The sequence below is a fragment of the Macaca nemestrina genome, chromosome 17, assembly GCF_043159975.1.
Source record: "Macaca nemestrina isolate mMacNem1 chromosome 17, mMacNem.hap1, whole genome shotgun sequence".
Lineage (NCBI taxonomy): Eukaryota > Metazoa > Chordata > Mammalia > Primates > Cercopithecidae > Macaca > Macaca nemestrina.
Window position 1 is genome coordinate 8,721,136 of NC_092141.1, and position 25,811 is coordinate 8,746,946.

The 25,811-nt window shown below is 42.8% G+C and overlaps 1 protein-coding gene across 11 annotated transcripts in view; it reads right to left on the reverse strand.

Annotated features, from left to right (window-relative positions):
• Positions 1-25,811, reverse strand: part of LOC105474109 (myosin heavy chain 10) — a 153,887-nt gene that overhangs the window by 46,220 nt on the left and 81,856 nt on the right. For 6 of the 11 annotated variants that reach the window (XM_011728518.3, XM_011728546.3, XM_011728509.3 and 3 more), the window contains 6 exons: positions 24,773-24,925; positions 21,415-21,588; positions 15,108-15,281; positions 14,743-14,857; positions 486-679; positions 272-393 (listed from right to left, as the gene is read on the reverse strand). In XM_011728518.3, the coding sequence (XP_011726820.1) occupies positions 272-393; positions 486-679; positions 14,743-14,857; positions 15,108-15,281; positions 21,415-21,588; positions 24,773-24,925 (932 nt within the window). Of the gene's footprint in view, positions 1-271; positions 394-485; positions 680-10,025; positions 10,089-14,742; positions 14,858-15,107; positions 15,282-21,414; positions 21,589-24,772; positions 24,926-25,811 lie in introns of all 11 variants that reach the window. The other 5 variants (XM_011728488.3, XM_011728500.3, XM_011728480.3 and 2 more) reach the window with 1 other exon arrangement.

Consider the following 25,811-nt stretch of genomic DNA (forward strand, 5'->3'; position numbering starts at 1 on the left):
CTTCAGGGCCCTGAAAACATGGCATGTTTCTTTGCAGCACCCACAGCAGTTCCTAGCACGCTGCCTTTTTAGAAAGTACGCACTCAATCTTCCTACCAATAATCAAGGTAATTAAGGGTTGTCCTTCTCCAGTACGTCACTATATGTTTGCTATATAAGAAAACAAACTATGTAGGGGATAAGGAAAAAGATTTCCTTATTATATCACTGTTTTAATTCATATGAAGATAAGCTTTGATACGTAAGCAAAAAAAGTAAAAGTTAGCAATACCTCTGTCTGAATTCCTGGAAAACTATTCGGTTGGGGAAGCCCTGGCGACAGATGCGGATCCCTTCCAGGACACCGTTACAGCGCAGCTGATCTAGGACTAGGTGTGGATCCAATTTTCCAGCCTAATCAAGCAAACAATAGTTTCGTAGTTTAATCTTTAGCACCTGACCTAGATCAATTTAAAATACTCGCATATGTTTTGCTCAGCACATACCCTCTTCTCGTGATTGGGAATGATGCAGCGAACGAAGTTAGGGTTGGTGTTTCGGAGGGTTGCCATCAGCTTGGTCAGAGATTCTTTGTAGAGCTGCCCGACGGTACGAAACATGCCCTTCTTGGTTTTATATGCGGAGCCAAAAGCTGTCTCAGTCATACCAGTGACTTGATCCAGACCCACGATACGGTCCACTGGGGAGGAGAAAGGAGAAAACAAATATAAGCCAAACCTCACTCGTTAGCAGGGAAAGAAAAGACACAGTGAAAGTGCAGCAGCACAAGCTTTGTGGAACAAATGACAGGAGATGCCATATAGGTAAGGCAGTCAGCATACTTAGGCACTGCACAAGCCGGGAACTAACAGCCACACACTTATATGGCAGGAGACTGTAGTGCTGTGACAGCTCCTCACTAACATACACCAGCAGATGCCTTCCGCTGCGCTAGCTTCAGGAATTCACTATCTTGGATAACATTCTGCCTGTTACATTTACAATTATTTGGTAAATGAAAACTCGTTGGCTGGCATTATTGATACATACAGACTGACACTGTGAAAGGCCTCCAAATAGGAAATGGCTCATAAAAATATAAGAATATCTGTACAAATCCACTTAATGAACAACCTCAGGGAGTAGGGACCAGAATTCTCTCTTATTAGTCATTAGATTTTCAGTAAGAAAAGTCATTCAAGTTTTAGGAACAAATGCAGGAAAATTAGATTACAGGAGTTCAGATTTTTAGCAATGTGTAAGCTTCAGCTCTCTTCTCAAAACATGAGTAACACTTATTAAAGGGCAAGAACACAAAATAGGAAGGACCATTTTGAAAAGAATAATGCCTAAGCTTCCTCGGTGTTCAGTGGCTAAACTTGTCAGACATTCCCTTGTTAGAGCAACTGATATTTTTATATTATCCACAAAGACCTAGTACTCCTAATGATGAGATCATAAACAGTGCACCAGCCATAAGCAAAACATTTGGTGCATAATGTACATAACCTCTTACCGAAAACAAATTAAATGAATGAAACACATTACTCAAATACTTTAAAATCAATCAGAATTATCAATGGAACTGCCCTTCCTAATGCCCTCCTCAACCCTAATGGACACCTCATTTCTTTCATTTGTTTCCTATGACAGAAACATGGGGACCTGACGCTGTGTGAAGAGCTTTATGTGCAAGATCTCATTCGATTATCAATTCCCAATGAGGTTTTTAACAGCAGAGAATCATGACCCCGGGAGGTAAAAGCGAACTGCTCAAGTTACGCAGGTCTTCAGTGGAAGCTGGGAGAAGGGCGGGTAAAAGCTGTTTAATTTCCAGGCCCATGCATGCACGCTATACTACAACTGCTTCCAAGCAAAGCTACCAGATTCAAGGGTGTGGGTCAGAGCTACCTCTTTCGCTTGTGCATTGGAGACTGTCTACTTCAGAGACCGCCGTTCTCTCCTGTGCCTTCGACCTCTCCTCCTTCACTTGCCCCAGCAGAAACCAGCACCAAACCCATTTCTGCAGGCCCCATAAAATACTGATCTTCCCTTCACCCTGTATCTGCCCACTTCTCTTGTCAGAGCCAAGCTTCTTTCTTGAGCAGTTCACACCCTTGCTACACCATATCCTCTCCCACTAACTTCCCAGTGTGTAGCCAACTGGCTTATGGCCCGTCCTCTTCCTCTCCTGCCCAACACTACTCAGGCAGTGACTGGTCAATTGCTAAATGAATAGACACCACCTAGTGCTTGTTTTTCTTGACACCGGTATGTTTACCTGGTGATGTCACAGCAGCATTCTAAAAACTCTCCACTCCTGGCGTTTTTCGGAGCCCCACCTTCTCCTGTACCCCACTTCCCTCTTGCTACTTCAGTCCCATGTTTCCTGATGATTTCTCTTCTGCTTTTCCTGTACCTCATGGCACTCAGCTGGGATCCCAAATCAATTCATCTGCAACCCTTCTAGAATAAGGCACAATACAAGTGCTGACGTTGGCCCTCTGCTTTTCTCAAGCCAGATTCCTAACCCAGGTGATCTCAGCTATGACTCTAACTAGATACACCTGACCACCCAGAGCCAGCTGCCAACCACTTGTATTCTACTCTCCACTCAGATGTCACAAAGGTGCCTCTGCCTTCTACAAATGCTTGTTCAATCCTAGCATGTCTGCTTTGACTCAATGTGGCATCCCTGCTCCCAGCATCACGCCTGGCACTAACGTGCTTGATCTATACATGTCAGTGGATAAATTATGTAAACATTAAATATGTTTGTAATTTAAAAAGGTGAGAAATGCATTCAAAGAAAATAACAGGATGTTATAGGAGAAATGAGTGGTTAGAGATCTCTCTGGGGAAATGCCATATAATACCCTGTGGGAAGAGGGTATTAAGAATTTAATAAAATTAAGATTGGGCCTGTGGGAAGATGACCACTCCAGTTGGTGCAATCAGCATACGTGAAAGACCAGGGGCAGGAAGAAGCGAAGGAAGGCCAGCCCGGAGAAGGAGGCACCAGTATGAGGAGGAGCTTACAACACTTGCACTGGCTGCTGCCTGCAGAATGGCCTGGGGAAGGGGGAGGGGAGAAGTGGAAGTGGGGAGACCAGACAGGTGACCCTTCCAGGAGTCCAGGGTCTAGGCGATGAGGGCAGCTGGAGCTAGTGAGATTATGAAGATGGATCGAGAAGGAAGATTCAAGAGGTATTTTAGTGGGAAAATTGACTTGCTGTTGTGATGAATTCAATATGCATAGTGAGGCAGAGGAGCATTTCAAGAATAACTGCTAGGATTGTGGCTTGAGCAACTGAATGGCTGGTAGGGAAGACAAGGAGGGAAGTGGGTTTTGTGGATGGGAAGACAAGACCCAAACTCTAAGTCAGTCTGGGATGCCCGGGGACTTTGAAGTGTAAGAGAGATGTCAAATGACAAGAGGAATATTCCAGTCTGCTGCTAGGAAGAGAGGTCTGAACTAGAAAGGTAAATTCGGGAGTTGTCAACTTTTATCTAGGGGAGACCAGAAAGAGATGAGGACCTAAGACCATCCCCAAGGAGCTCAGAGGAGGAGGAGTTAAAGAGGAATGAAGGCCGGGCACGGGTGACTCACACCTGTAATCCCAGTATTTTAGGAGGCCAAGGCGGGAGGATCACCTGAGGTCAGGAGTTGGAGACCAGCCTGGCCGACATGGTGAAACCTTGTCTCTACTAAAAGTATAACAAATACAAAAATTAGCTGGGTGTGGTGGTACACACCTGTAGTTCCAGCTACTTGGAAGGCTGAGGCAGGAGAATTGCTGAGGCTGAGGGAGAAAATTGCCTGAACTCAGGAAACAGAGGTCGCAGTGAGCTGAGATCGTGCCACTGCACTCCAGCCTGGGCAACAGAGCGAGACTCTGTCTCAAAACAAAACAAAACAAAACAAAAAAAAAAACGAAGGATATGGAGAGGGGACAAAGGCCCATGTCTTAAACCCAAGCATGGACCTACCCTCTATCCTGTTCTTCCTCCTGGGTTTCCTATCCCATGGAACCACTGACCAAAAGTGGTCAAGCCAAAGGTTAAGATGTCATCGATCCACCCTCCTCTCCCCTGCCCTTGCTGGGCTCCTGCTTCTGACCTGGATCCTGCACTTCTCCCCCATTTCATCCTCTACCCGCAGTGCTACATGGTTCCTTCATTTACACCTTCTGTCCCTGTGTAATGTAGCAGCCATTTCTAAAAGATAAAACTATGCATTAACATCCTTGAGTTTCTCCCACAGCCTGTCGGATATTGTCCAAATAACTCAGCTCAGTAGGACAGCACAGTGATGGCCTCCACTCAGAGCCAGACACACCACACTCACTCATGAGCTGGGTGATTCTGGGGCAAGTGACCCAACTTCTCAATTTCCTCCTCTTGAAAGGGAGCTAAAGAGACCACGCTTCAGAGCTGTGAGCCTGAAAAACATTCAAGTGCTCAGTGAAGGCACCTCTCTTGTCCCTTTCACTCATGCCCCTAACGGCCAACTGTACAAACTAGTTGCATTTGTCCAAAGACACAATGACTTCACATCCCATGCTTTTCTCTCTGCCTGGAATGCCCAGCCTGCTCCAGTCATCTTGGCAAACCCTTAAATACTTTTAAATCTCCATTCCTTTACCAGCTACCTCAGGGAAACCTTCTTAGGCTCGGTTTTCACCCTGCCTCCAAAGCTAAATAGGCCACTCCCTTCTCTAGGCTTCAAATCCCTGGGACAGAACCTCCACACTGTTCTGTGCGTCTTCTCACTGGACTGAGTTTCCCCAGGGAACATTTTTCCAGCATCTCACATACTCAGGGCCCCGAAAGCTGTGCCCATGGTGTCTCTGGCCCCCCAACCATCAGCGGAGACAATCTCCCACCCCCAAATGTTGGCCGGTGCCTGGTGCCGGGCACACAGGAGGTATTTAATAAGCATCTGCTAAGTGAACTTGCACGAAGTTTACCAGAAGAACAAATCACCACCACAACGAGAGAGGAAGAGCACCATGTTGCTCTGGAAGGATTCAGTTACCCTGGTTGTGCAGGACTTTAGCCCGCACAGGCAGTTCTTAAACACAATCTGCTGTCAGTGTTGTGTGTGTATGTTTTTAAAAATATAGTAACCGATAAATAGTCATAATAATCCTGATTTTCAAATTTAATTTTAATAAGGACAATCCAAAGCTAAATATTCAGATTTTTAAAAAATAATGCTTTAGACTTTCAGTTCTTGTTTTTTTGAGATGGAGTCTTGCTCTGTCACCCAGGCTGGAGTGCAGTGGCACGATCTTGGCTCATAGCAACCTCCGCCTCCCGGGTTCAAGCGATTCTCCTGCCTCAGCCTTCTGAGTAGCTGGGACTACAGGCGCCCGCCACCACGCCCAGCTAATTTTTGTATTTTTAGCAGAGACGGGGTTTCACCATATTGGCCAGGCTGGTCTCGAACTCCTGACCTTGTGATCTGCCCGCCTCGGCCTCCCAAAGTGCTGGGATTATAGGCGTGAGCCACTGCACCCGGCTATTTTTAATTCAACATTTTAAACTCTGGGTTAGATTCTACCAACAAAATTATCTTGTGAGTGAAAGAGAAACACGTTGGGAAATTCATTAAATGATTTGAGCCACACTAATAATGTATGATTTCACTCAACAATCAAGACCCGAAAAACCTCTATTTTAAGAGTATATCTTCTTGTTGATCAAAGCAGAAACCAGAGAAAGGCAGAAAGTGCGAAGAGAAGACGCCAGCAGCTCCTTGAAGTGAGCAGTGCACCTCACTGGAAGACCTAATATTGCTTCTAAATCTCAAAGTGCCTTTCCTCCAGCCACCGTTTCAGGGTAAAGACCGGCTTTGTTTATTCTTGCACTATACATTCTTCTATCTGAGCTGTCAGGAGAGCCTGGTTAGGACTGCTGGTGGGCATTTAAATTCATTACTTGGTTCTAGAAGCCTGAAAAGTATTTTATACTAACACCTAATTTACTAATCTATAACAATTTATTTAAACAGTCGGAAATTAGATGAGTTCCAGACTGAAATCTGTGAGGATATATTCGCAGTTTAAGAAAAGTGCAATGTGTCATCTATCTCATCATGAAACTGCCATCAACAGTTTCATAGAAGGAAATCGGCTGGTGCCAGAATCCTTAACTGGCCCTTCTAGGGGATAATCTAGGAGACGGGTCCATAAGACTTTTATGTTTTTCAAATCTGTGCATGGGCCACAGTACTAGTGTTACTAAATTTACTTTCAAGTATTGAAGCTAGATCTTCAGAAATTCATTCTAGTGAATATAGCTGGAAACCAAAACAGGGAGAAGAAACCTATTTAATGTTAATTTCAACAGCCAGATGCTGATGACTGAGAGCAGCATCACACACTCCTTATGAAAGGTGTTCAGTGCCCGGCACTGTGCGAGGCATGGAGCAGGTTCTCAATACTCATTTAAATAAGGTAAGACAATTCCATCCTCATACAGATGAAAATTGTCACTGTTACAAGCAATTTGGAAACAAATATATTTAACTATTATGAATTCGCAGAAAGAATCTTAACATCAGTCTGTCTCCGTAATATCCCTGTTACATGGTAGTGTAATAACAAGTTTGCAGTGGTTACATAACTAGTTGCTAGAACCGATCTGCTAATTACTCTAGCATCTGAAAATTTTTAGAAAAACCCCAGGAAGTTGAGAGGTTGAGAAGAAGCACGTGATTTAAGGAGAAAACAATCTTCTTTATCCCAAGCACTAGTCTCAAGCCAGACTTGAATGTCTCCCTTATCTCCATCTACCTTCCTATCCCTTTCAGCCATCGAAGACGTTGGGCAGACAGGAAGCCCCTCTTTGCCCGCAGCTTCCACTATGCTCTGTGCTCGCTTTCTCCCCTTGTCAGTCCCATGTCCCCAACTCACGCTGAGACTGGGCAGCCCGGCACCGCGGCCTATCAGCTGAACCTTGGGACACTATGAATGATACTAGACTTAAGGAAAGCCAAGGAAATAAACATTTATCGGGTTTCTCTGTTGTTCTGTAATTACAGCAGCAGCTGCTGCAGATGCAGCCAAGGCAACGGCAACTCTACCACTCTACCACACATTCAGGCACTCCCCGTGTGCCACGCATTCAGGTTCACGTTGCCTCAGTTGATACTCACAATAACCCTGAGAACTAAATGTCGCTGTCTGCACTTGCCCTCAGGAACTCAAGCTGCAGTACCCAAGCGCTGCTTCTCTGCGGTGAGTTTCCAACTATTGCTAACACTTGAGATCAAAAAATAGGAAGGAGCAGAATATACTGCAACAATAATACAAACCTTCATCCATTGAAAGCGAGAACAATTTAAACACGTAAACTATGTCAGACCTAAACCACAGATTCTAAAATGGGACTTAAGATGGAGGTTATGATCGAAGGATGTAATCTATAAGGAGATTAAATGGGTACCATCTTATCAGTCATGATACTTGGCTCTACATGGACTTCTCAGGTTTTCCCTGATTTTTGCTGTGGTGGTACACTCTTCCGGACCTGTCAGCTGCAATCTAGCACACATGGAGGTTCAAAGAGCCTAACTGGTGCTGTTCTATGAAGGAAATTGCAGGTGCAGGTATAAACTAGCGTCAGTGAAAATGATACATAATTGTCCCTCCAACATGATTTGGATCAGGTCTAAAGCCTTCCATAGTCCCAATTACCCTATTACCCATCACCCCTTTAGTCCAAAAGCCCTGCCTGTAGCTTTCAGGTTACAACCCCTTTTTGCTGGTTCATTCTGCTTGCATCTTCCACTACTGGTTTCTCTCTGAAGCCCAGACTTTCAAGATATACTTGTAAGAAAAGAGTCCTCGACTTTATAGCAGAAACTTGTATGACCTCCGTATTTGCCTCTAGGAATCCTGTTCTCCCCTGTTGCTTTCTCTTTTGCACTTGTCCTGTAATTCTTCTGGAAATCTCTTTTTATTCCAGTCCCAGAAGCCTGCATGCTCTTCATAATGCTATTTGCCCATCATTACAATTGTACTTAAGCACATGGGTCCTATTAGCTTTGTGTCACCTGCTTTAGAGAGATGCTTACCACACATCAGCACATCACAGGCAATCACAATCTGGATCCCTAGAAACTCCTCCATCCATTGTCTTCCAAGAAATCACTGGAAATATTAAAGTCCTCCATTTTCATTTTAAAATCCCTTAGCCCTCTCTGGGGTGGTGGTCTTAAATCAATAAACACATTAAAGAGAAAACGATTTTGCTGTAAAATATTACACTCAATTTCAAAGAACATATTTGGCCTTGGTAGATGGATGGGCTTCCGAGGAGAAGTAGAGATTGAGACCGTTGGTGCTTGGTTCAGCTGAGTAATTGAACCAAAGGACACCTCACAGAGACAGACAGAGCTGGGAACATTTTCAGTGCCAAGGTGAGGGTGCAGTGAGGGGAACGGGCCTCCCTGCTGCTCATTCATTAGCATGAAGTCATCTAAGAGCGGCTCTCTACTGGATGCTGCTGGTAGAGCAAAATGCCTGGTGTATACACCCCAAAGATCATGGTCCCACAGGAAAGAGTGCCCGTGCTTTCGGTGGTCACGGTGGGCGAAGCTGCTGGGGCTGAAAATTGGGTGTGGGGTCACCACTCCCTACCCATCCATCAGCTCTCGCTCAGCGACTTAGTGATACTTTGCCTCCTCTGTGCCAGGTGCTGAAGAGATGACAGTGAGCAACGTCAGGCACTGGCCCTGCCTTCAAAGAGCTCACAGCCTGGAATTCTCTTATGAGGTTAGAAATCCAAAGGGAATTCATCTAAAGAGGGCACTCACTTTAGGAGAAAGTCCAAAAGATCAAGCACTAACCTTTAATAAAGCCCAAGTCCCAGGTTATAGCCGAAAACTACCTCCAAGCTCCCCCTGTCCATTTCAACACTGTCAGCATTCCCCAACGCCAAAGAGGACTGGATTTAGAGATCTCTTCCTCTGGAGTTCTGTAGAATTTTCATTCCTGCTTATGCTGTCTCTAGCATAATCTTTTATCTCCTCCCACTCCATCCTTGCAATCTACTTCTTTCATAGTATGTGAACTAGAGTTGATGGCAGGAATTTTGAGTTGGATTAAAATAGGCATGGTCCTTTAACATTTTAAAAATAACTTTTGAGATGGATTTGGATCTCAGCATTATCATGTTCCAAAAATCATAAAGGAAATTTCATAAGATAAATTTATCTTTGAGTTTCGCTACTTGCCAATTTCACTAAACATTTGGAAGGCTGGCTGGGCTTCATTTTATATTGGGCTTTTGGAGACTCTGTAGCTGTAGTTAGGCTGTATTTTAACACAGGGCTAAGGATTCAGATCACAAAGCCCAAACATGTGGAGCTCAATTTAAGGTTCAATGTATAATCCTGACAACATTCCACTCTGTTTTCGTCTCAACTTGCACATTATCAGGCCTTGTAGATCGTTTCAGGGCCTCTGGTTGAAAAGAAAAGGGCAAGTAGCCAGATATGCACACACATTCCAAACAAAAGGTATAATGAGGAGACCAACACACCTGAGGTAAATATGTAATTATTTGTCTGCAAAATGTGTCTTAAATAAAAGGAAACACTCCTCCTTGGAAATTCCTTAGAGTTGAAAATTTAAAGGTGACTCAAAAGCAAAGGAGATGTCATTTAGCAGATCGGTTCTTAACGATTTCCTTAGAGGACTGTGTATCACAATGGCACTATTGGAAAAGGTAGTGGCATACCTTTTAATATGCGGTGCTATAAGTGCTATGCATAAAATAAGAAGCAATGTGTAGGCAGTAGCAATTAAATTGCTTATGCACTCAAACATTTGCCTTGAAGTATAATAAAACTGAGCATGAAATGAAAGGTTCATGCAGGCCTATGAGCAAAACCAAAACAGAAACCCGAAAGCCCACCCCAGCCCCCCAGCCTACCCCCTGCCCTCCCCGGCCACCCTGCCAGTCCCCCCCACACATTTTTCCTGTGGGCTTAAAACCCTTCTGTTTTGGGAGACCTACAGGCTTTATACATTCACCTGGTGGCTCATGAAGACCAGAAACACTGTCATAGAAAGAAGCTCTCTGAATATTCTGAATCTCTAAAGCAGAGAAACAGCAAAAACAGGACAGAAGAGCAAATACACAAACACTTCAGTTAGTGTGAAAGACATTCGACAGCACAAGTCAACTTTGAAATCGGGCTACAAAAGGAGCTAGTCCAAGGCAGATCCCATGCAAACATGACTGTTTAGAGCATTTGCACATTTGGACAAAGTTCTTTATAAAATAGATTAAGGCTAAATCAAAAGAGCACATTCCCAGTTCCTGGTGTGAGCATTACATGATATCAATGTCAAATGATTACCCCATGTAAATGCAAGATGAATTTTAAGAGGAATAGGTACTATTTGAATCATCTATCAGAAAAATCTCTTATAGTGAGTAGCTTAGGACATGACGGCAGTGAAGTCACAGCGCTATGGCAAATGTACATATTAGTGGCTTTTACTGTCACGAATTATGCTGCTGTGTAATTTTACTTCCAATACAGATTCTCGGAAATGTAATTTCCAAAAAATAATCTGAATACAAATTACTATACAATAGATATACCATTAAGGAAAACAAAATTCAAGGTCTGTTGTAGCAAAATGTTAAAATAATTTTGAATCATAAGCAAGATTATACTTATTGATCATACTGTTACTCATGAAAATATCCTAGGAGGTACATTGACATGAAAAGGCAATCTTTAGGGGTTTTTTTTCCCTCAATATAAACCTTAAGAAGTGCCAAGAAGTCCTTCGCAGCTGGTAAAGAGATCCAAACAACATCTTTTAGCGAAAAGTAGGCATTATAAACCTCTAGGGCAGGGCTGCCACCAATAAATCTTATTTCTCTTGGTTTGGCCTTGAGAAAACTCGAAAACTCTAACACAAACTCTATTTTCTTTTTCTTTCTCTTTCTTTTTTTTTTTCAGTGGAGACAGGGTCTCGCTGTGTTACCCAGGCTGGTCTTGAACTCCTGGGGTCAAGCAATCATCCTGCCTCAGCCCCCCAAACTGCTGGGATGACAGGCGTGAGCCACCGTGCCCAGCCATAAACTGTATTTTAACACAAAATGTTTCATACTCTAGGTGTTGTACCTTCACAGGCAAACTATATTCATATATCATATATTCATCTGTTCATGTTCAACTTGTTATTTTCTGCTTTTGCATTTCAGTGGCCCTAAAAAGAGGAAAATAATGTTTTTCTAGGGTTATTTTTCTAGAGAAAAATTGCTCCCCTTATCCTGAGAACTCTACATCCAGAGTGAGCAGTGATAAATCCTCCACCTTAGAACCCTCTTTAAACCTCTATGCCTGCCACTACTTTATGTATGAAACAAACTGTCTTCAAAATTGGACAAACATGGTACTGCTTCTCTGCCCACTCCTCGCCCTGAAGAACAGCGCCTCCCAACAGTGAGTGGCCTCTGAGGTGTTCTCTGTCACTCAGATGAAACTAACTGTCAAGCTGAAGAGCGACAGCACCTCCTGCTAAGAGCGGCGTTATCTGGAGAGCAAACACCTAGGAGTATTCCAGAGCAGAGGCTAGCAGAGCCCAAGCAAACCTGGGGTAGATAAGATATCCCTTGGCTTATTTTGACAAGAATGGCCAAATGCACTCCCAACAGCATATCTTTAGAAAGACAAGGGCCATCAATAGGGCTGTGCAAACATGGCGTCTGTGGGTCAGAGCTGTGGACTAAGTACAGATGAACGAGGTTCATGCCAAGGGCTGAAGGAGCTCAGCAAGGCTTAAAGTTTCCTCTAAGCATTTCTGTAATCAAATCAATAACTTTCCTGTATCTCTTAAATGGAAGACACAAAAGTACAGGTAAGGAGTCTCCAGACAGGGTCCTACCTGTAAGACGTAGCATCTGTGATCCGTAATTTGTATGACATCCCACCCTCCCACCTCCACCCTTGCCCACCAAACCTTATACACCTACAGCTTCTGACCTATTGTTGCCAAAGCCCTCTCCAGTATCTGGGGCTGGTGAGACCTGAAGCTAAAGAAGAATGGAAGGAGGAAGTAGGGAGCTGGGAGCCAAGAAAAAGACTAGCTCAGTTCTGTTACTGCATCTGTGTATATCCTGGTTTCTCAACTGGATTACTAGCTCTTGGGAGGCAGGGGACATGTCTCTCATTGCTTCCAGACCGAGCTCACAGATTATTGCCATGGGAAGTACATAATTAGGTATGTGGTATTATACGAATGGGTCAAGTGCTGAACGGGTGTTTCCAACACCATTTTTGGTTAAGGATATAAGACAAGGACTAAAAAAGGGTTCATAGTGTCAGAATAAATATGTAATAAAGGACCTCATTTCCATGCTTATAATGTCAGTGGTCCCAATACCTGTTTTCCTTCAAAATGAAGAGAAAACCAGTTTTTGAGGCTGGTTTTCAAAAACCAGGGAAAAGTCCCCATTTCCTCTGTTCCTGTTTCCCAGGCATCATCTCCATACCCTGTCATCTTCAGTTGTCCCATACTCAACTCCCCACTTCCAGACTCTTTCACTCCAATCCACCCAACAAACACTGCCTGTTTCACTTCTTTGAGTTCAGAATGGGTCACTACCCAAGGTCACAAACCTACTGACACTATTTATTCAGCACAGTCTCAAGTCCAAATTCCACTAGAGATGGGACATGAGGACTCTCCAGCCTAGCCTCAGCCTACCAGCCCGGCCTCATTTCCTGCTCACTCTTCTCTGCCCCAGCCCTCTCTAAAGCCAAATGGAAGACTCCTCCTGAGCTATGATTTTCGACCTCTCCACCGTGATCACTCTGTACTTCTCCTGCCAACTTCATTTCTACAAATGCCACCCCAGACGCTCACTCCTAGAGCTAGTTCATGTAAACCTTCTTACCCGCAAACGTTTAAGGCATAACCAGGCCACGAATGCTCATAGATTAGTGCTGAAGACACTGTGTGGCACTTCGTAGGTGCTCAGGAGATGTCAGCTTCCATTGTTTAATCAACAAATCATTTTTATTCTTTAAGGACAAGGAAAATTGCATCCTCTCGTTATGACATTTTCCCCTTAGCGCCCCAGAAAAAGGCAGTCCCTTCCTCTGTTGCACATCCCTAAAAACTCACTGTGCCATTCCCATGGCATTTATCACAGATCCACTTTGCATACTGATCTCACTCCCTCTGCTGTGTTCTAAGACCTTACAAGGGTATCCGGAGGAGAAGCTGAACATGAGGAGACTTTGTAACCTACACAGTCCCCAATGCTGTCACAGCTGAAGTGATTCCTGAAGGAATGCAAATCCTTAGGACTGCAGCATTACTCCTCCCTCTTCCTCCTCACACATTTCCAACTCACCAGCGCTGGCCTTTCTAGAACTGTAGACCCTGTAACAACCTGAGCTCAGAGGTCTTTTCTGTTCTCGTCTCAGTTTCTCATATCCCACTCTTAACATTGCCTATCGACAAGGCGAAGAGGAGCTCATCACTGAGGATACTGTAAGTTCTACTGGAGCTCCCTGCTTCTCTTCCCAGTCCTCACACGGCATCCCTCAACTGAGTAGGTCACTGGAAGTGACACTGTGCATTCAGTAGTCAGTTGAAGACTTTCACCTAAAGGTACAAAGATTAAAGCCTTCTGTTTTACTTGTTGGAAAGCTCGTCTTTCCCCCAGGTCCGTCCCCTCTTTGCTATGTCTCAGGCCCACAGTCTGTTCCCAGGACGCATGCGTGCAGGTATGCATCCCACCCCTGCAGATCCCTCACACTGACTTGATCTGACAGACACAGTCATTCTTAAGATGATCTTTCATAGGGTCACATTTCCCCTAGTCACTTTCTCTGTGTCCATTCTTCAATTCCTGTCTCTTTCCTTTGGCCCCAATTGCACTGAGCCCCCTTGTTCTCTGCTTCCATTTCTTTTCCTCTACCTCTGAGAAGACAGCTAGCTTACAAGGCTTAAGATGCTATAGAGAAAGCAGACGTGATCCAGGTAACTGAATAGGTCTGGCCTCAGGGACGGGGTCTAGGCAGGGGTAGATCCAGGGCTGAGGTCCTGCATGGCCTGAAGCCAGGCAAAGAGGTGGAATGGAGCCAGGATGAAATGTAGCAGGAGAGCTGAGCTCTAGGAGAAGATACTGGTTCCCACGATGCATGCGGACACAGAGACATTGTGACTTTCTGGTACTAGTAAAATCTTGCAGTCTACCACAAAAATCACCAAAATTCTTCACCTGAGGTTCATATAACAAAAGAACTATGAGGACTGATGGAAAGAAAAGCAACTGATCTAAATGCAGGCGACTTGAGTTTATCCACCAGCCACTGGGTGTCCGGGGCAGGTGGTGAGGAAGGACGTAGCTCAGGAGGCCTGACACAGGGAAAAAGGAATGAGCAGGTCTTCTCAGGTTTTGTATCCCAGTGTTCCTGGATTATAACTGAATTGGGACTGCGGTGGCCTGGGGCATATGTGTACGTCTTTGTGGTTCCGGGCCTAGAATGTTTCTGTGCTCCCTATAACATCTGACCAAGAAGGCAGATGTCTCTGTATTCATTTCTTAACCCAAGTATTCTTAAAACGGATAAATTCCGATATAATGGCAGCCCTGCTCTAGGGAAAGAAAGACTTTAAAGAAGTATATATATCCATATATATGTAAAAGAACCATCTATAAACCTTAATTATAAAAGATTCCAGTCAAGCATAATTACAAAGATAAGCGCTTTCTTACCATCTTTCCAAAGCTCTGCCACAAATCTGTCTGATGACTGGTGCAAAAGGGTGGCCACGTTGTCATTCAGGGGGTCCATGTTCTTCATCAGCCACTCATCTGCCTTATAGTCCACCTATCCCGCACCAAAGCCAAAAGTGGTGAAATGGAGAACACAAAACCAAACACAAAAACAAAAATACTTTAAGCCTCAACCGAAAACTTTTATACAACAGTCCCCAAACTGGGCTGTCTGAAAGACAGTATGTTTGTAATATATACTGTACTTGTTCGTTTATCAGCACCTTTGTTACACCTTCATAAAAATGTAGCAACATTTCAAACACAGCCATTTTAATCCAGTTATTCAACATAAGAGCTCTTACCTTCCCTGCATAATGTATAATGCAAAAATCAGCTTTGTCTTTTAGTTGTCGAGGTTTCTGAAACTTGGAGTGGGAACCTTGCTCTTGAACCAGTTTTTCAACAAAGGTTTTATCTGTGGCTTTAGGGAACCAGCATTCTTCATCCAAAAGGGCCAGTACACCAGGAGGGTTCGCCTGATAATGACAGGCAACAAAAATTCACAAGTTTTGCATGCCACTTTAATACTACTGAGTTTGGCACTTCAACTTCTAAAACAATTAGTTTTATGAAGATCCATGGAAAACAAATTGCTAGGATGGAAGGGAATGTCTAAGCCATAACAAGTTTATAATTCAAACACTGACATCTCAAACTGCTAAATAAGTACTAGCACGAAAACAGAGGAGTAACTTATCTCAAACTTATAAATACTGTATGTAAATTGCAAGTAAATGAATTCCAAACAGATGGCCCCACAAAAGCGGCAAATAAAAGAAGCCAGAAACGCAGTGGGAAGTGGAGAGATGAAACTGAATGTTTATATTCAGTGACTGGAGAAGTCATTATAACACCTCAACTAGCAAGAATGCTTCAGATATTTTATATCCAAATCAGTTTAAGTTTCTGTTTAAGTAATTTTTAAATTAACTGTATCACTTTATATATGGCAAAATATTTTAAACTATTATTGAGTATATGGAAATTGATAAACTGAGTCATCAGTTGCTTTATATATGTTTTAACAGTCACTTGCCAACCTATTTTATGTGATTCAATTATTACTTCATTGAAAAAAAGTAGCACTTTGGGAGGCCAAGGCGGGTGGATCACGAGGTCAGGAGTTCGAGACCAGCCTGGCCAATATGGTGAAACCCCGTCTTTACTAAAAATACAAAAATTAGCTGGGTGTGGTGGCACGCACCTGCAGTCCCAACTGCTCAGGAGGGTGAGGCAGGAGAATTGGTTGAACCTAGGAGGCGGAGGTTGCAGTGTGAGCTAAGATGGTGCCACTGCATTCCAGCCTGGGCAACAGAGCAAGACTCCATCTCAAAACAAAAAAAAGAAAAGAAAAAGTGCTAGATGACTCCATAGAGACAGAGAGTAGATTAGTGGTGGTTGGAGGCTGAGGGAAGAGAATGTGGAGTGACCACTAATGGGTAAGAGGTTTCTTTCGGGGGTGATGAAAATGTGGCAGGATTAGGTAGTGGTAATAGTTCCACAACTTTATGAATATACTACAAACATCACTGAATTGTAGTTTTAAAGGGTAGATTTCATGGTTTGTGAATTATGTCTCAATTTTTCAAAAGGCCTAGAGCTCACATTGTCTGGAGTGACTTCCTTTTTGGAGGTAAATGACACATGAAAGCTAAATAAGATATTTAAGTAGTGATGGTCTGTTTTCTAGTGTTTCTGGGTTATCATTTATTACCACACTGCAGATATGGCAAGTGTGTGATATAAAACTGAACTCGTATCAGTTCTAGGGCACACTCATGAAATCAGCTTTTTGAATAAAACTCTAAGATCAGTTCTCTTCAACTCCTAAAGCCTTCATATTTACTGGTGAAGAGTTGGCAATACACACAAATGCTGTTTTTAAAAGTAGCTAGAGGCTATGGTTAAATATAAATGAAACAGTGTAATAACGTGGTCAGAGAAAGGGATGGGTGATCTGAATGCCCGCGGGTGGAAGCTGAGGGAACCTTCTGCAATGGAGATCCTTACTCCAGAACTCTTCCACCTGAAAGAATTGTCAGGGCTTCAGACCAGCTAAAAGAAGACAGTAATCTGAGGCAACTGGGATTAGGTCACTTTAGAGGAGCTCAGAGTGGCAGGTAACTCAATCCACCCCAATCACACAACAAGTGTGAGAAATGAAGTTCCACATTAATGTTAATATAACAGAAACATCCTCCTTTTACCCTTTTACATTCTTAGCCACTTTTAATGAGAATTTTCCTAAATTCTGACAGTCTCTCAAATAAAATTTGCATTTTTTTCTAAATGATTTGGTGACAGCGTGATTATGAATATCATTATTGTGTCTCCTTTTTATTTTTTCCACTTCATCCTTCAATGTCAAGATCTCTATTATCATTCCTTCTCTTAACTGGGTATTTCCAGGAGCTGTAAGCTGAGAAGCCTATGTTTCTGAATATTGGTCATAGGTTTTGTGAGAGCTTTTGAACTCAGAGGTTTGCCTGCTACCAGCCCACAATCTTGCGAGGCAGGGGTTGGGATTATGTGAGATGGGGTAAGCCTGGCACGGGCCTGTCAGGTGCCACCACAGAGGACGTTTTTATGGCATTTTCCTTCTAGAAAGTATTGTTTTCACTCTCCATTTTGCAAGGAACATCAATGGGATCATTATCCCATGTCATTCCACAGGCTGTTGTTAAATTCCCCGTCATCATAAACTCTCATGGAGTTTTAAAAATGTTATGTTTTTATTTATTATTATTATTATTTTTTGAGACGGAGTCTCGCTCTTGTCCCCCAGGCTGGAGTGCAGTTGTGCGATCTTGGCTTGCTGCAACCTCCACCTCCTGGCTTCAAGCGATCCTCCTGCCGCAGCCTCCCGAGTAGCTGGGATTACAGACACCCGCCACCATGCCTGGCTAATTGCTTTTTGTATTTTTAGTAGAGATGGAGTTTCACCATGTTGGCCACGCTGGTCTCGAACTCCTGATCTCAGGTGATCTGCCTGCCTCAGCCTCCCAAAGTGCTGGGATTACAGGCGTGAGCCACTGTGCCTGGCCATGTTTTTATTTTTTAATCAGATTTTATATTTCTATGAATAAGTAGAATAATCCTCAAATTGAGGTATAGAGTGAGTCAGCATTAAATCTTGAATTCCCTCCCTCCCCTTTCTGAGTGATCTCTCCTTTAAATTAGGACTATTTAGGCAGGGAATAAAGGGTCCACTCCAAAGGCTTAACGAAGAGTCTACAAGTACCAGTACAAAGAGCATAGGAAGGAAAGAAGGAACGAGTTAACTAGTTCTCTCTTTGCCTGTCAGTGTCTGGGCATAACTGGTGACTAAGAACATCATGACTTCCCAGCTCCAATACTTTCTGAATGCCCGGTTGCTGTGGTTTCAATGTGTTCCCCAAAAGTTTACATGTTGGGAACCTGATTCCTAATGCAGCAGTGTTGAGAGAGAAGGCCTTAGGAGGTAACTGGGTCACGGGGGCTCTTTCCTAGCACACGGATTAATTCATTCATGGATCAGTGGGTTGTTGAGGAGGTGGGTTAGTTATCATGAGAGCGGGTCTGTCATAAAAAGCCATTTTAAGTTTGGCCATTTCTTAGGAGCCCCCCTCGCCATGTGATGCCCTGTGCCACCTCAGGACTCTGCTGAGAGTCCCCACCAGCAAGAATACCCTCATCCAATGCAGCCCCTAGACTTGGGACTTCCCAGCCTACAGACTACGAGAAATCAATTTCTTTTGTTTATAAATTACTCTGTCTTAGTTATTCAGTTATAGTAACAGAAAACAGACTAGGACACTTGCCAAATAACTTCCCTAAAATACCACTTTCAATGTGCCGTTCGCCTGCTAATTTCTGACCATAAAACTCATCCCTGGAGTGCTCCCTGCACAGCATCTACACCTGTAATACCTTCCGCAACACGGCCAGCCTACTTTGTGGCCTTTGCCTTTTTCTGAATTCACCCAGCATCACTTAGAGTCGTACCCAGGAACCAATGAACTCACCACTATGTTGTGTTCTGTTCTCTGGTTTCAAGATCAGGTTCTTGAGGACCGAGGCCATGGTATATACTATCTCATATCCCCATGGCACCCCCAATCTGCATTTCCAGGCCATAACTGAGGATTTAATAAATTCTTTTCTTTTTTTTTGAGATGGGGTCTCACTCTGTCACTCAGGCTGGAATGAAGTGGTGTGACCATATCACTGTAGCCTCCAACTCAGGGCCTCAAAGGATCCTCCTGCCTCAGCCTCCTGAGTAGCTGGTAGTACATGCACATGACACCATGCCTGGCTAATTTTAAAACTTTCTTGTAGAGATGTAGTCTTACTGTGTTGCCCAGGCTGGTCTCAAACTCCTGGTCTTAAGTGATCCTCTCACCTCAGCTTTCCAAAGCACTGGGATTACAGGCATGAGCCGCCACACCTGGTCCAATAAATTGCTATCTGGATCTTATTCTACTACAACAATATTTACACTTAAGGCCTGGAAAATAATTAAAAACGTAAACATCAAACCCCTTCTACTTCACTTATTTTTTTGGGGGAACAGGGTCTCATGTTGTCACCTAGACTGGAGTGCAGTGGTGCAGTCTCGGCTCACTGCAACCTCTGCCTCCTGTGTTTAAGTGATTCTCGTGTCTCAGCCTCCCGAGTAGCTGGGACTACAGGCACATGCCACCACACCCAGCTAATTTTTTGTATTTTTAGCAGAGATGAGGTTTCACCATGTTGGCCAGGCTGGTCTCGAACTCCTGACCTCAAGTGATCTGCCTGCCCCAGCCTCCCAAAGGGATTACAGGTGGGAGCCACCGCACCTGGCCTTCTACTTCACCTATTTTTGCTTGGAGTTAGTTATTAGGGTTGAAATGTTTAATTACCCCATCATTTTCACCTTTAGAGTACAATTATTGTGTGAGAGTAAAAAATACATGAAAAAATAGTAAAGTATTTTGTCCTAGAGGATAAAGCAAAAGAAATGCAATTAAGTAACATTAAGAATTAATATTTGTAAGACTCATTTAAAGGTCACAAAACCATCAGATTTAAAAACACTCTAAAAACATTTTAAAAAATAGGACAGGTAATTTTCCATTTGGAAGACTTTCGGCACAATTATTCCTATAAAGATATTGACCTAGCAAATTTTATGGGTTCTCGTCCATCCTAAAATAAAACTGCAGATACATAATCATTATATTCTTAAAATGTAGGACTTCCAGTGTCATATGGACGCATACAATGAGCATCTCAAAAAACATATCCTATAGTCATCAACAGTACTAATGTGAAATACTCCCTTCTCTTATTTACATAAATACCCAAACAATTCTTTAGGCAACAAAGCAGTGATGAAATGTAATGAAATGTGTTCATGTGCTTGTGTATGCACAAGTTACTTGGAAGTCACTACAAGCATGCCACCTCTAAATGACCCTGTAAGCTACAAAGAAGCAACTATCCTCACAACTATAGGTCATTTAAGATTTTTTGCTGTAAACGTGCCTTGAAAGGTAAAATGATTTCTTATGTATTATAAAAGCCAAATGAAAATTATCCATTGCTTTCCTTAAACTCAAATTTCTAATGCGCTGGAACTACATCTCTAATATGGGTGAATGCCTTCTAGGTTCTTCCTCTTCCCGATGTGCCACTGCTCCTCCTGACTGTGGGTGCTGTGCCATCCACGATCTCTAGCCACGAGACCGCCAACACCTTCAAACATGAAGAACACAAGTGGCAACCAGAGACTGAGCAGCAAGAACCAGAAGCCTGCTGTACCTCCTAGGAGAAAACTCTGAGTTATTCAAACATACCTACTTAACTAGTGTTAGAGCTTTCTCTACACTACAGATGTCAGTGCTTAATCATGTTTTAGTTTTTCTTATATTTTGGCAGATAGCAAAATAAAATAAATGAAGCTGATACCTTGTTGAGCAAAAGCTAAATAAGGAGTACAGAACCAGATTGTCAATACTTGCTTGAGATCACATGGAGTCGAGTTCCAAAAGTGAATGAGTTATACACTCAAAGCTTGAATGTGAATGAGTTCTATGTATTTTTACAGAACATTAAACCACCAAGAAAAGAGTTTCTGATGCTTTCTAAGATTGCCACTAAAAATACATCTGACAAGACTTCCCTGAGAACAAAAACTTCACATTAAAAAAAAAAATCTGGCAAAATAAAAACCTCTTTGTACTTTAAAAGGCCAAACCTCAGTTATCTGCAAAATGGATTTACATGACACATCTTATTCTCAGCTAAATAAACTGTCAGGTGGAGCTCCACATCCTTTGAGAGGTACACACAAATGCCAGCACACAGGGCCATCTGCAGTCTGTGCGGGGCGGAGCCCACTATCCAGTATACCCATGCGAGCAAGGACAGGAATCAAGCTGCGAGGAGAGCTAAAGAAGGATTTTACTGGCATGCTACTGACTTTTAAATTCTGTAGATATTTTATCAGAGTATCACCTTTCTGGAAAATTTAGATCAGAAAAGTATTTCACCACTGAATAGCTTGGGTAATTTCTGTCTTGGGTTATGCCGCTTAAGGTCACTGCTTGAATGGAAAATGAAAGACAACGAGCAAGAGAGCGCTCTTACAGGCCTCTCTATCAGGTCGATGCACGGCTGCAGGTCCAGCCCGAAATCGATGAAGTTCCACTCGATGCCTTCGCGCTGGTATTCCTCTTGTTCCAGGATAAACATGGTGTGGTTGAACAACTGCTGCAGCTTCTCGTTGGTGTAGTTGATGCAAAGCTGTTCAAAGGAGTTCAGCTACAAATGTCAAAGAGTAATTTTCCAAACACGGGGAGGCAGAGGGAAAATGGGAATAATTAGTCAGGTAGTTATAAAACATGTTTTCATTAAAAATTACTAATTAGGTATGAAGTACATGATTGCTTCTAGCTAATGACAGTGACTAAACCAGGTGGGGTGGTCTCCCAATCCCTCTCTCACACACAGCCTTTTTGAAAAGGTAAAGAGAAAGAACATACTGTCTATGGCCGCATTACTGAACTGCTAAAATGAAAAGATAATAAACTTAATATGCTAACTGAATGCTCTGCAAGTAAAACAATTCAGTTCTTATTAGTGAATGGGTTAAGGACTATAAATAAATAAACGAGACAGTAAGAAAAAGAAGAAAAACAAAGGCTTGGAAAAACCAGAGGCAAAGGGAGGTGAGCGAGGTGGTGGGCGTGCATCTAAGCTGGGGTGGAGAATGCGTCTGGTTCTGTCCCACTCCACTGTCACTCAGGCTGCGGGCTCCAAGGTAAGGTAGGAAAGGAATCATCTTTACTGCACGAAATTGTTGTTGGAGCTCAGCGGGGCCGGGCACATGGAATGCGCTTAGTATGAGGCTCTGCATTACTTCTCTAAGCATTCCCTTCCCTTATCAAATATTTGACCTTTGCAATATCAAAAGTGATATTGCACTGCCCTCATAAAGTGAATTTGGGCGTTTTTCATGTTATTGTCATTTCTGTTCCTTCTCTGTGAACTCTGCCCATTTTTTAAGAGAAAAATTGATTGGGTGAATGGATGGATGGGTGAATTAATAGGTATAATTTTCTTAATCCTATACACTAGAAGTGCTCAACCTCTTTCCTGCTTCTATACTGTTCACACAAGCTGCATGTGCCCATAAATAACCTCTTTCATTATAAAAAGTGATTTTCAATTAAAGAGGATTTAATCCATCTCCAAGGAGTTGATTTAGAGTCTGAAAAAGCCACTCCAATCTTTCCCATTCTCCAGGAGCTGTTAAATTCACTATTTCAGAATGAGGTCACGTAAGGAGGGCAGAGGCAGTGCTTGCCTTGCTCAACACTGTATTTCTAGCACACAGGACAAGCCTCATATTTACAGACTGCCGGATTCTGCTTATTCCTGTTCATGTAGGTGAACTTTGCTTTGCCTCAGGATGATGACATCCTATTGCTCTGTTTAGCCTGGGCTATGACAAAGAATGGTGGTTTTTTTTTTTTTTTTTTTAAAGGAGTCTTGCTCTGTCGCCCAGGTTGGAGTACAGTGGCGCAACCTCGGCTCACTGCAACCTCTGCCAACCAGGTTCAAGCAATTCTCTGCCTCAGCCTCTGGAGTAGCTGAGATTACAGGCGTCCGCCACCACACCCAGCTAATTTTCGTATTTTTAGTAGAGATGGGGTTTCACCATCTTGGACAGGCTGGTCTTGAACTCCTGACCTCATGATCCACCTGTCTTGGCCTCCCAAAGTGCTGGGATTATAGGTGTGAGCCACCACGCCTGGCCAAGAATGGTGTTTTTAAAAATGAATTTCTACTTGTCTTCCATATTTAAACTACCAATTATAATTTTAATTGATTTTTAAATCAATAATGCATGGTATAAAATTCAAAATGTACACAGAATTGCACCAGTCAGTTTCACTTCAATGAAACTTATTTGTTCTCCCTATAATCAACCAGTATCTCCTATTTTTGTGATTCTTCCAGAAATATTCTATGCACTCAGAAATGTGTGTATGTGTGTGAACCTAGCTTTTTTTTTTTTTTAACTTAACGATGTATCTTGTTACGTTGTGGGATCTTTCCTTAGAATATAAAGCCAGCCCATTCTTTACAATGGATGCATAGTATTCCATTGTATGGAGGTAACATAACAATTTGAACCAATTTCCTAAAGGTGGACATTTAGGCTTTTTCTTTTCTTTTCTCATGACAAATAACACTCACTGAACAACTTAGCATTTTTACCATCTACATAAATGTAACATTTTCCCATCGAGAACAGGGTATGTCTCTTTACTTGTTCAAGTCTTCTTTTTTGTAGCAGCACTGTAACGTTGCCTTCATTTAAATCTTGCCCATTTCTTTTAAAATTTATTTTTAGGTGTTTTGTCTGTTTTTGTTGCAGCTGGAAATGAGAGTCTTTTTTTTCACTATATCTTCTGATCATTTATGTAGAGGAAAGTGACAGATTTTTTTAATGCAATTTGTACCCAGCCACTTTTTGTGATTTCTCAATTTATTTACAAATCAATACACATTAAAGCAATCTCTTAGAGTGGCAGTGGCAGGTTCAGTATTTATGAGGATAGACTTATAATTTTAAAGGGGTTCATTTTAAAATAAGACAATTCATTACCCAATAGTGACTAAAGTTAACACACGGATGATCACAAAAAGCATTTCATATTTGTGCCTTACTATATTTACATGGTTCACATCTATATTTATGGAAATAAAGATACAAATTTTTAGATGCCCAAAATTTTATGCAAAATTTTTCCCTGCAAAACTGTAGCAGGTGTGTGACTGTGAACCTTTTCCACATTGATGATGAGTAAGTGTTTGGACAAATCTAGTCAGATCAACAGTGAAATCTATTGTTAAACACCGGTTATATCTGCAGTACACAGATCACTGCCTGTCCAGGCACCTCCCTCTCACTTTGCTCCTCTCCTGATTCCCCAGCCAAGCCCCCGTCATCTTGCTCGTGTTCCACTACAGTGGCCCCCTTGAGGGCCTCTCGACTTGGCCCTACACTTTACTCCATGTCTCCAACTCCTCTCTCCCTCTGGTCAGCTGTATCCAGTCACACTGGCTTTCTAGCAGCTTTGAACATTTGATAAGTTCTGTCCCATACAAGACCACCGGAATTGCTCTCATTATGCTGGGAAACTGACCAAGGCTGGCAGCGTCTCATCCTTCAAGTAAGCCTAACTGTTGCCGCTGCAGAGGCATCTTCCCTGAACAGCTGTCTCAAGCTGGCCTCCAGTTCTATCACAGCACCCTTTCTGCATTCTCACAGACCTGTGGATTCACTGGTTATATGCCACTTATTGTTTGACTCTACAAGAATGGCAGGGACTATATCCCCAGTGCCTGGTATGTGCTGGGCACACGGTGAGCTTTAATATTTGTTAAAAGAACAAATAAAAAGAAGGAAGAGAAAGAGGAAGAGGGGGAAGAATACCTCAAAAATTTCAAATCCAGCAATATCCAGGATTCCAATGAAAGATGCTCCCTGACGTTTGGTCCTGTCCAGAGCTTTATTGATGCGATGAACGAGCCAGCGAAAGAGCCGCTCGTAGGTAGCTTTTGCCAATGCTTCTACTGCAAAATCTGCCTGCAATTAAATCACAACAGCCTTTCATTCTGGAAACCATCTCGACAAAGCATAAATAGCTGTTTTATGGAATTTAGTGTTATACAGCACTCGAAAAAGTTGAGATAGCAGTCACTACTTAATCATGTCTCAGTTTTACACATCAATAGAAGGCAATATTAGTACAATTAAATGAACACTGGGAATAATAATTTGGGGGATGGGTAAAGATGCCTAATACAAATACACTCCTCCCCACGCGCCTGGGTTCTGGGCAGCACTGTCCGCCCTGAGTCAGCTCAGTCAGCTGGCACTTTCTCTCTGCCGTACCGCCCAGCACAGGGACAAGGTGGCAGGGGCCCTTCTGCTGGCCTGGTTCCCAAAGTATGCAGATTTGTCTACTGGATTATCTATCTAGCTGGGGAAAACTGGAAATTATAATTTGACATTTACTTTAAAAAAAAATTTTTTAAAAATTTTAAATCACCTTAAAAAAATTTTTTTTTTTGATACAGACTCTCGTTCTGTTGCCCAGGCTGGAGTGCATGGTGCAATATCGGCTCACTACAACCTCCACCTCCTGGGTTCAAGCAATTCTCCTGTCTCAGCCTCCTGAGTCGCTGGGACTACAGGTGCATGCCACCACACCCAGCTAATTTTTGTATTTTTAGTAGAGACAGGGTTTCACCATACTGGTCAGGCTGGTCTCAAACTCCCGACCTCAGGGGATCCACCCACCTCAGCCTCCCAAAGTGCTGGGATTACAGGTGTGAGCCACCGCACCCAGCCCCTTTTAAATGTTTTTGAAAATGAAAAAGTAAATATACTAAAAAAACCACTCAATTAGTATCTAAAAACACCCATGTAAGACAGTTTGTATTGATTCAGTTTGTTACATGTCAATCAG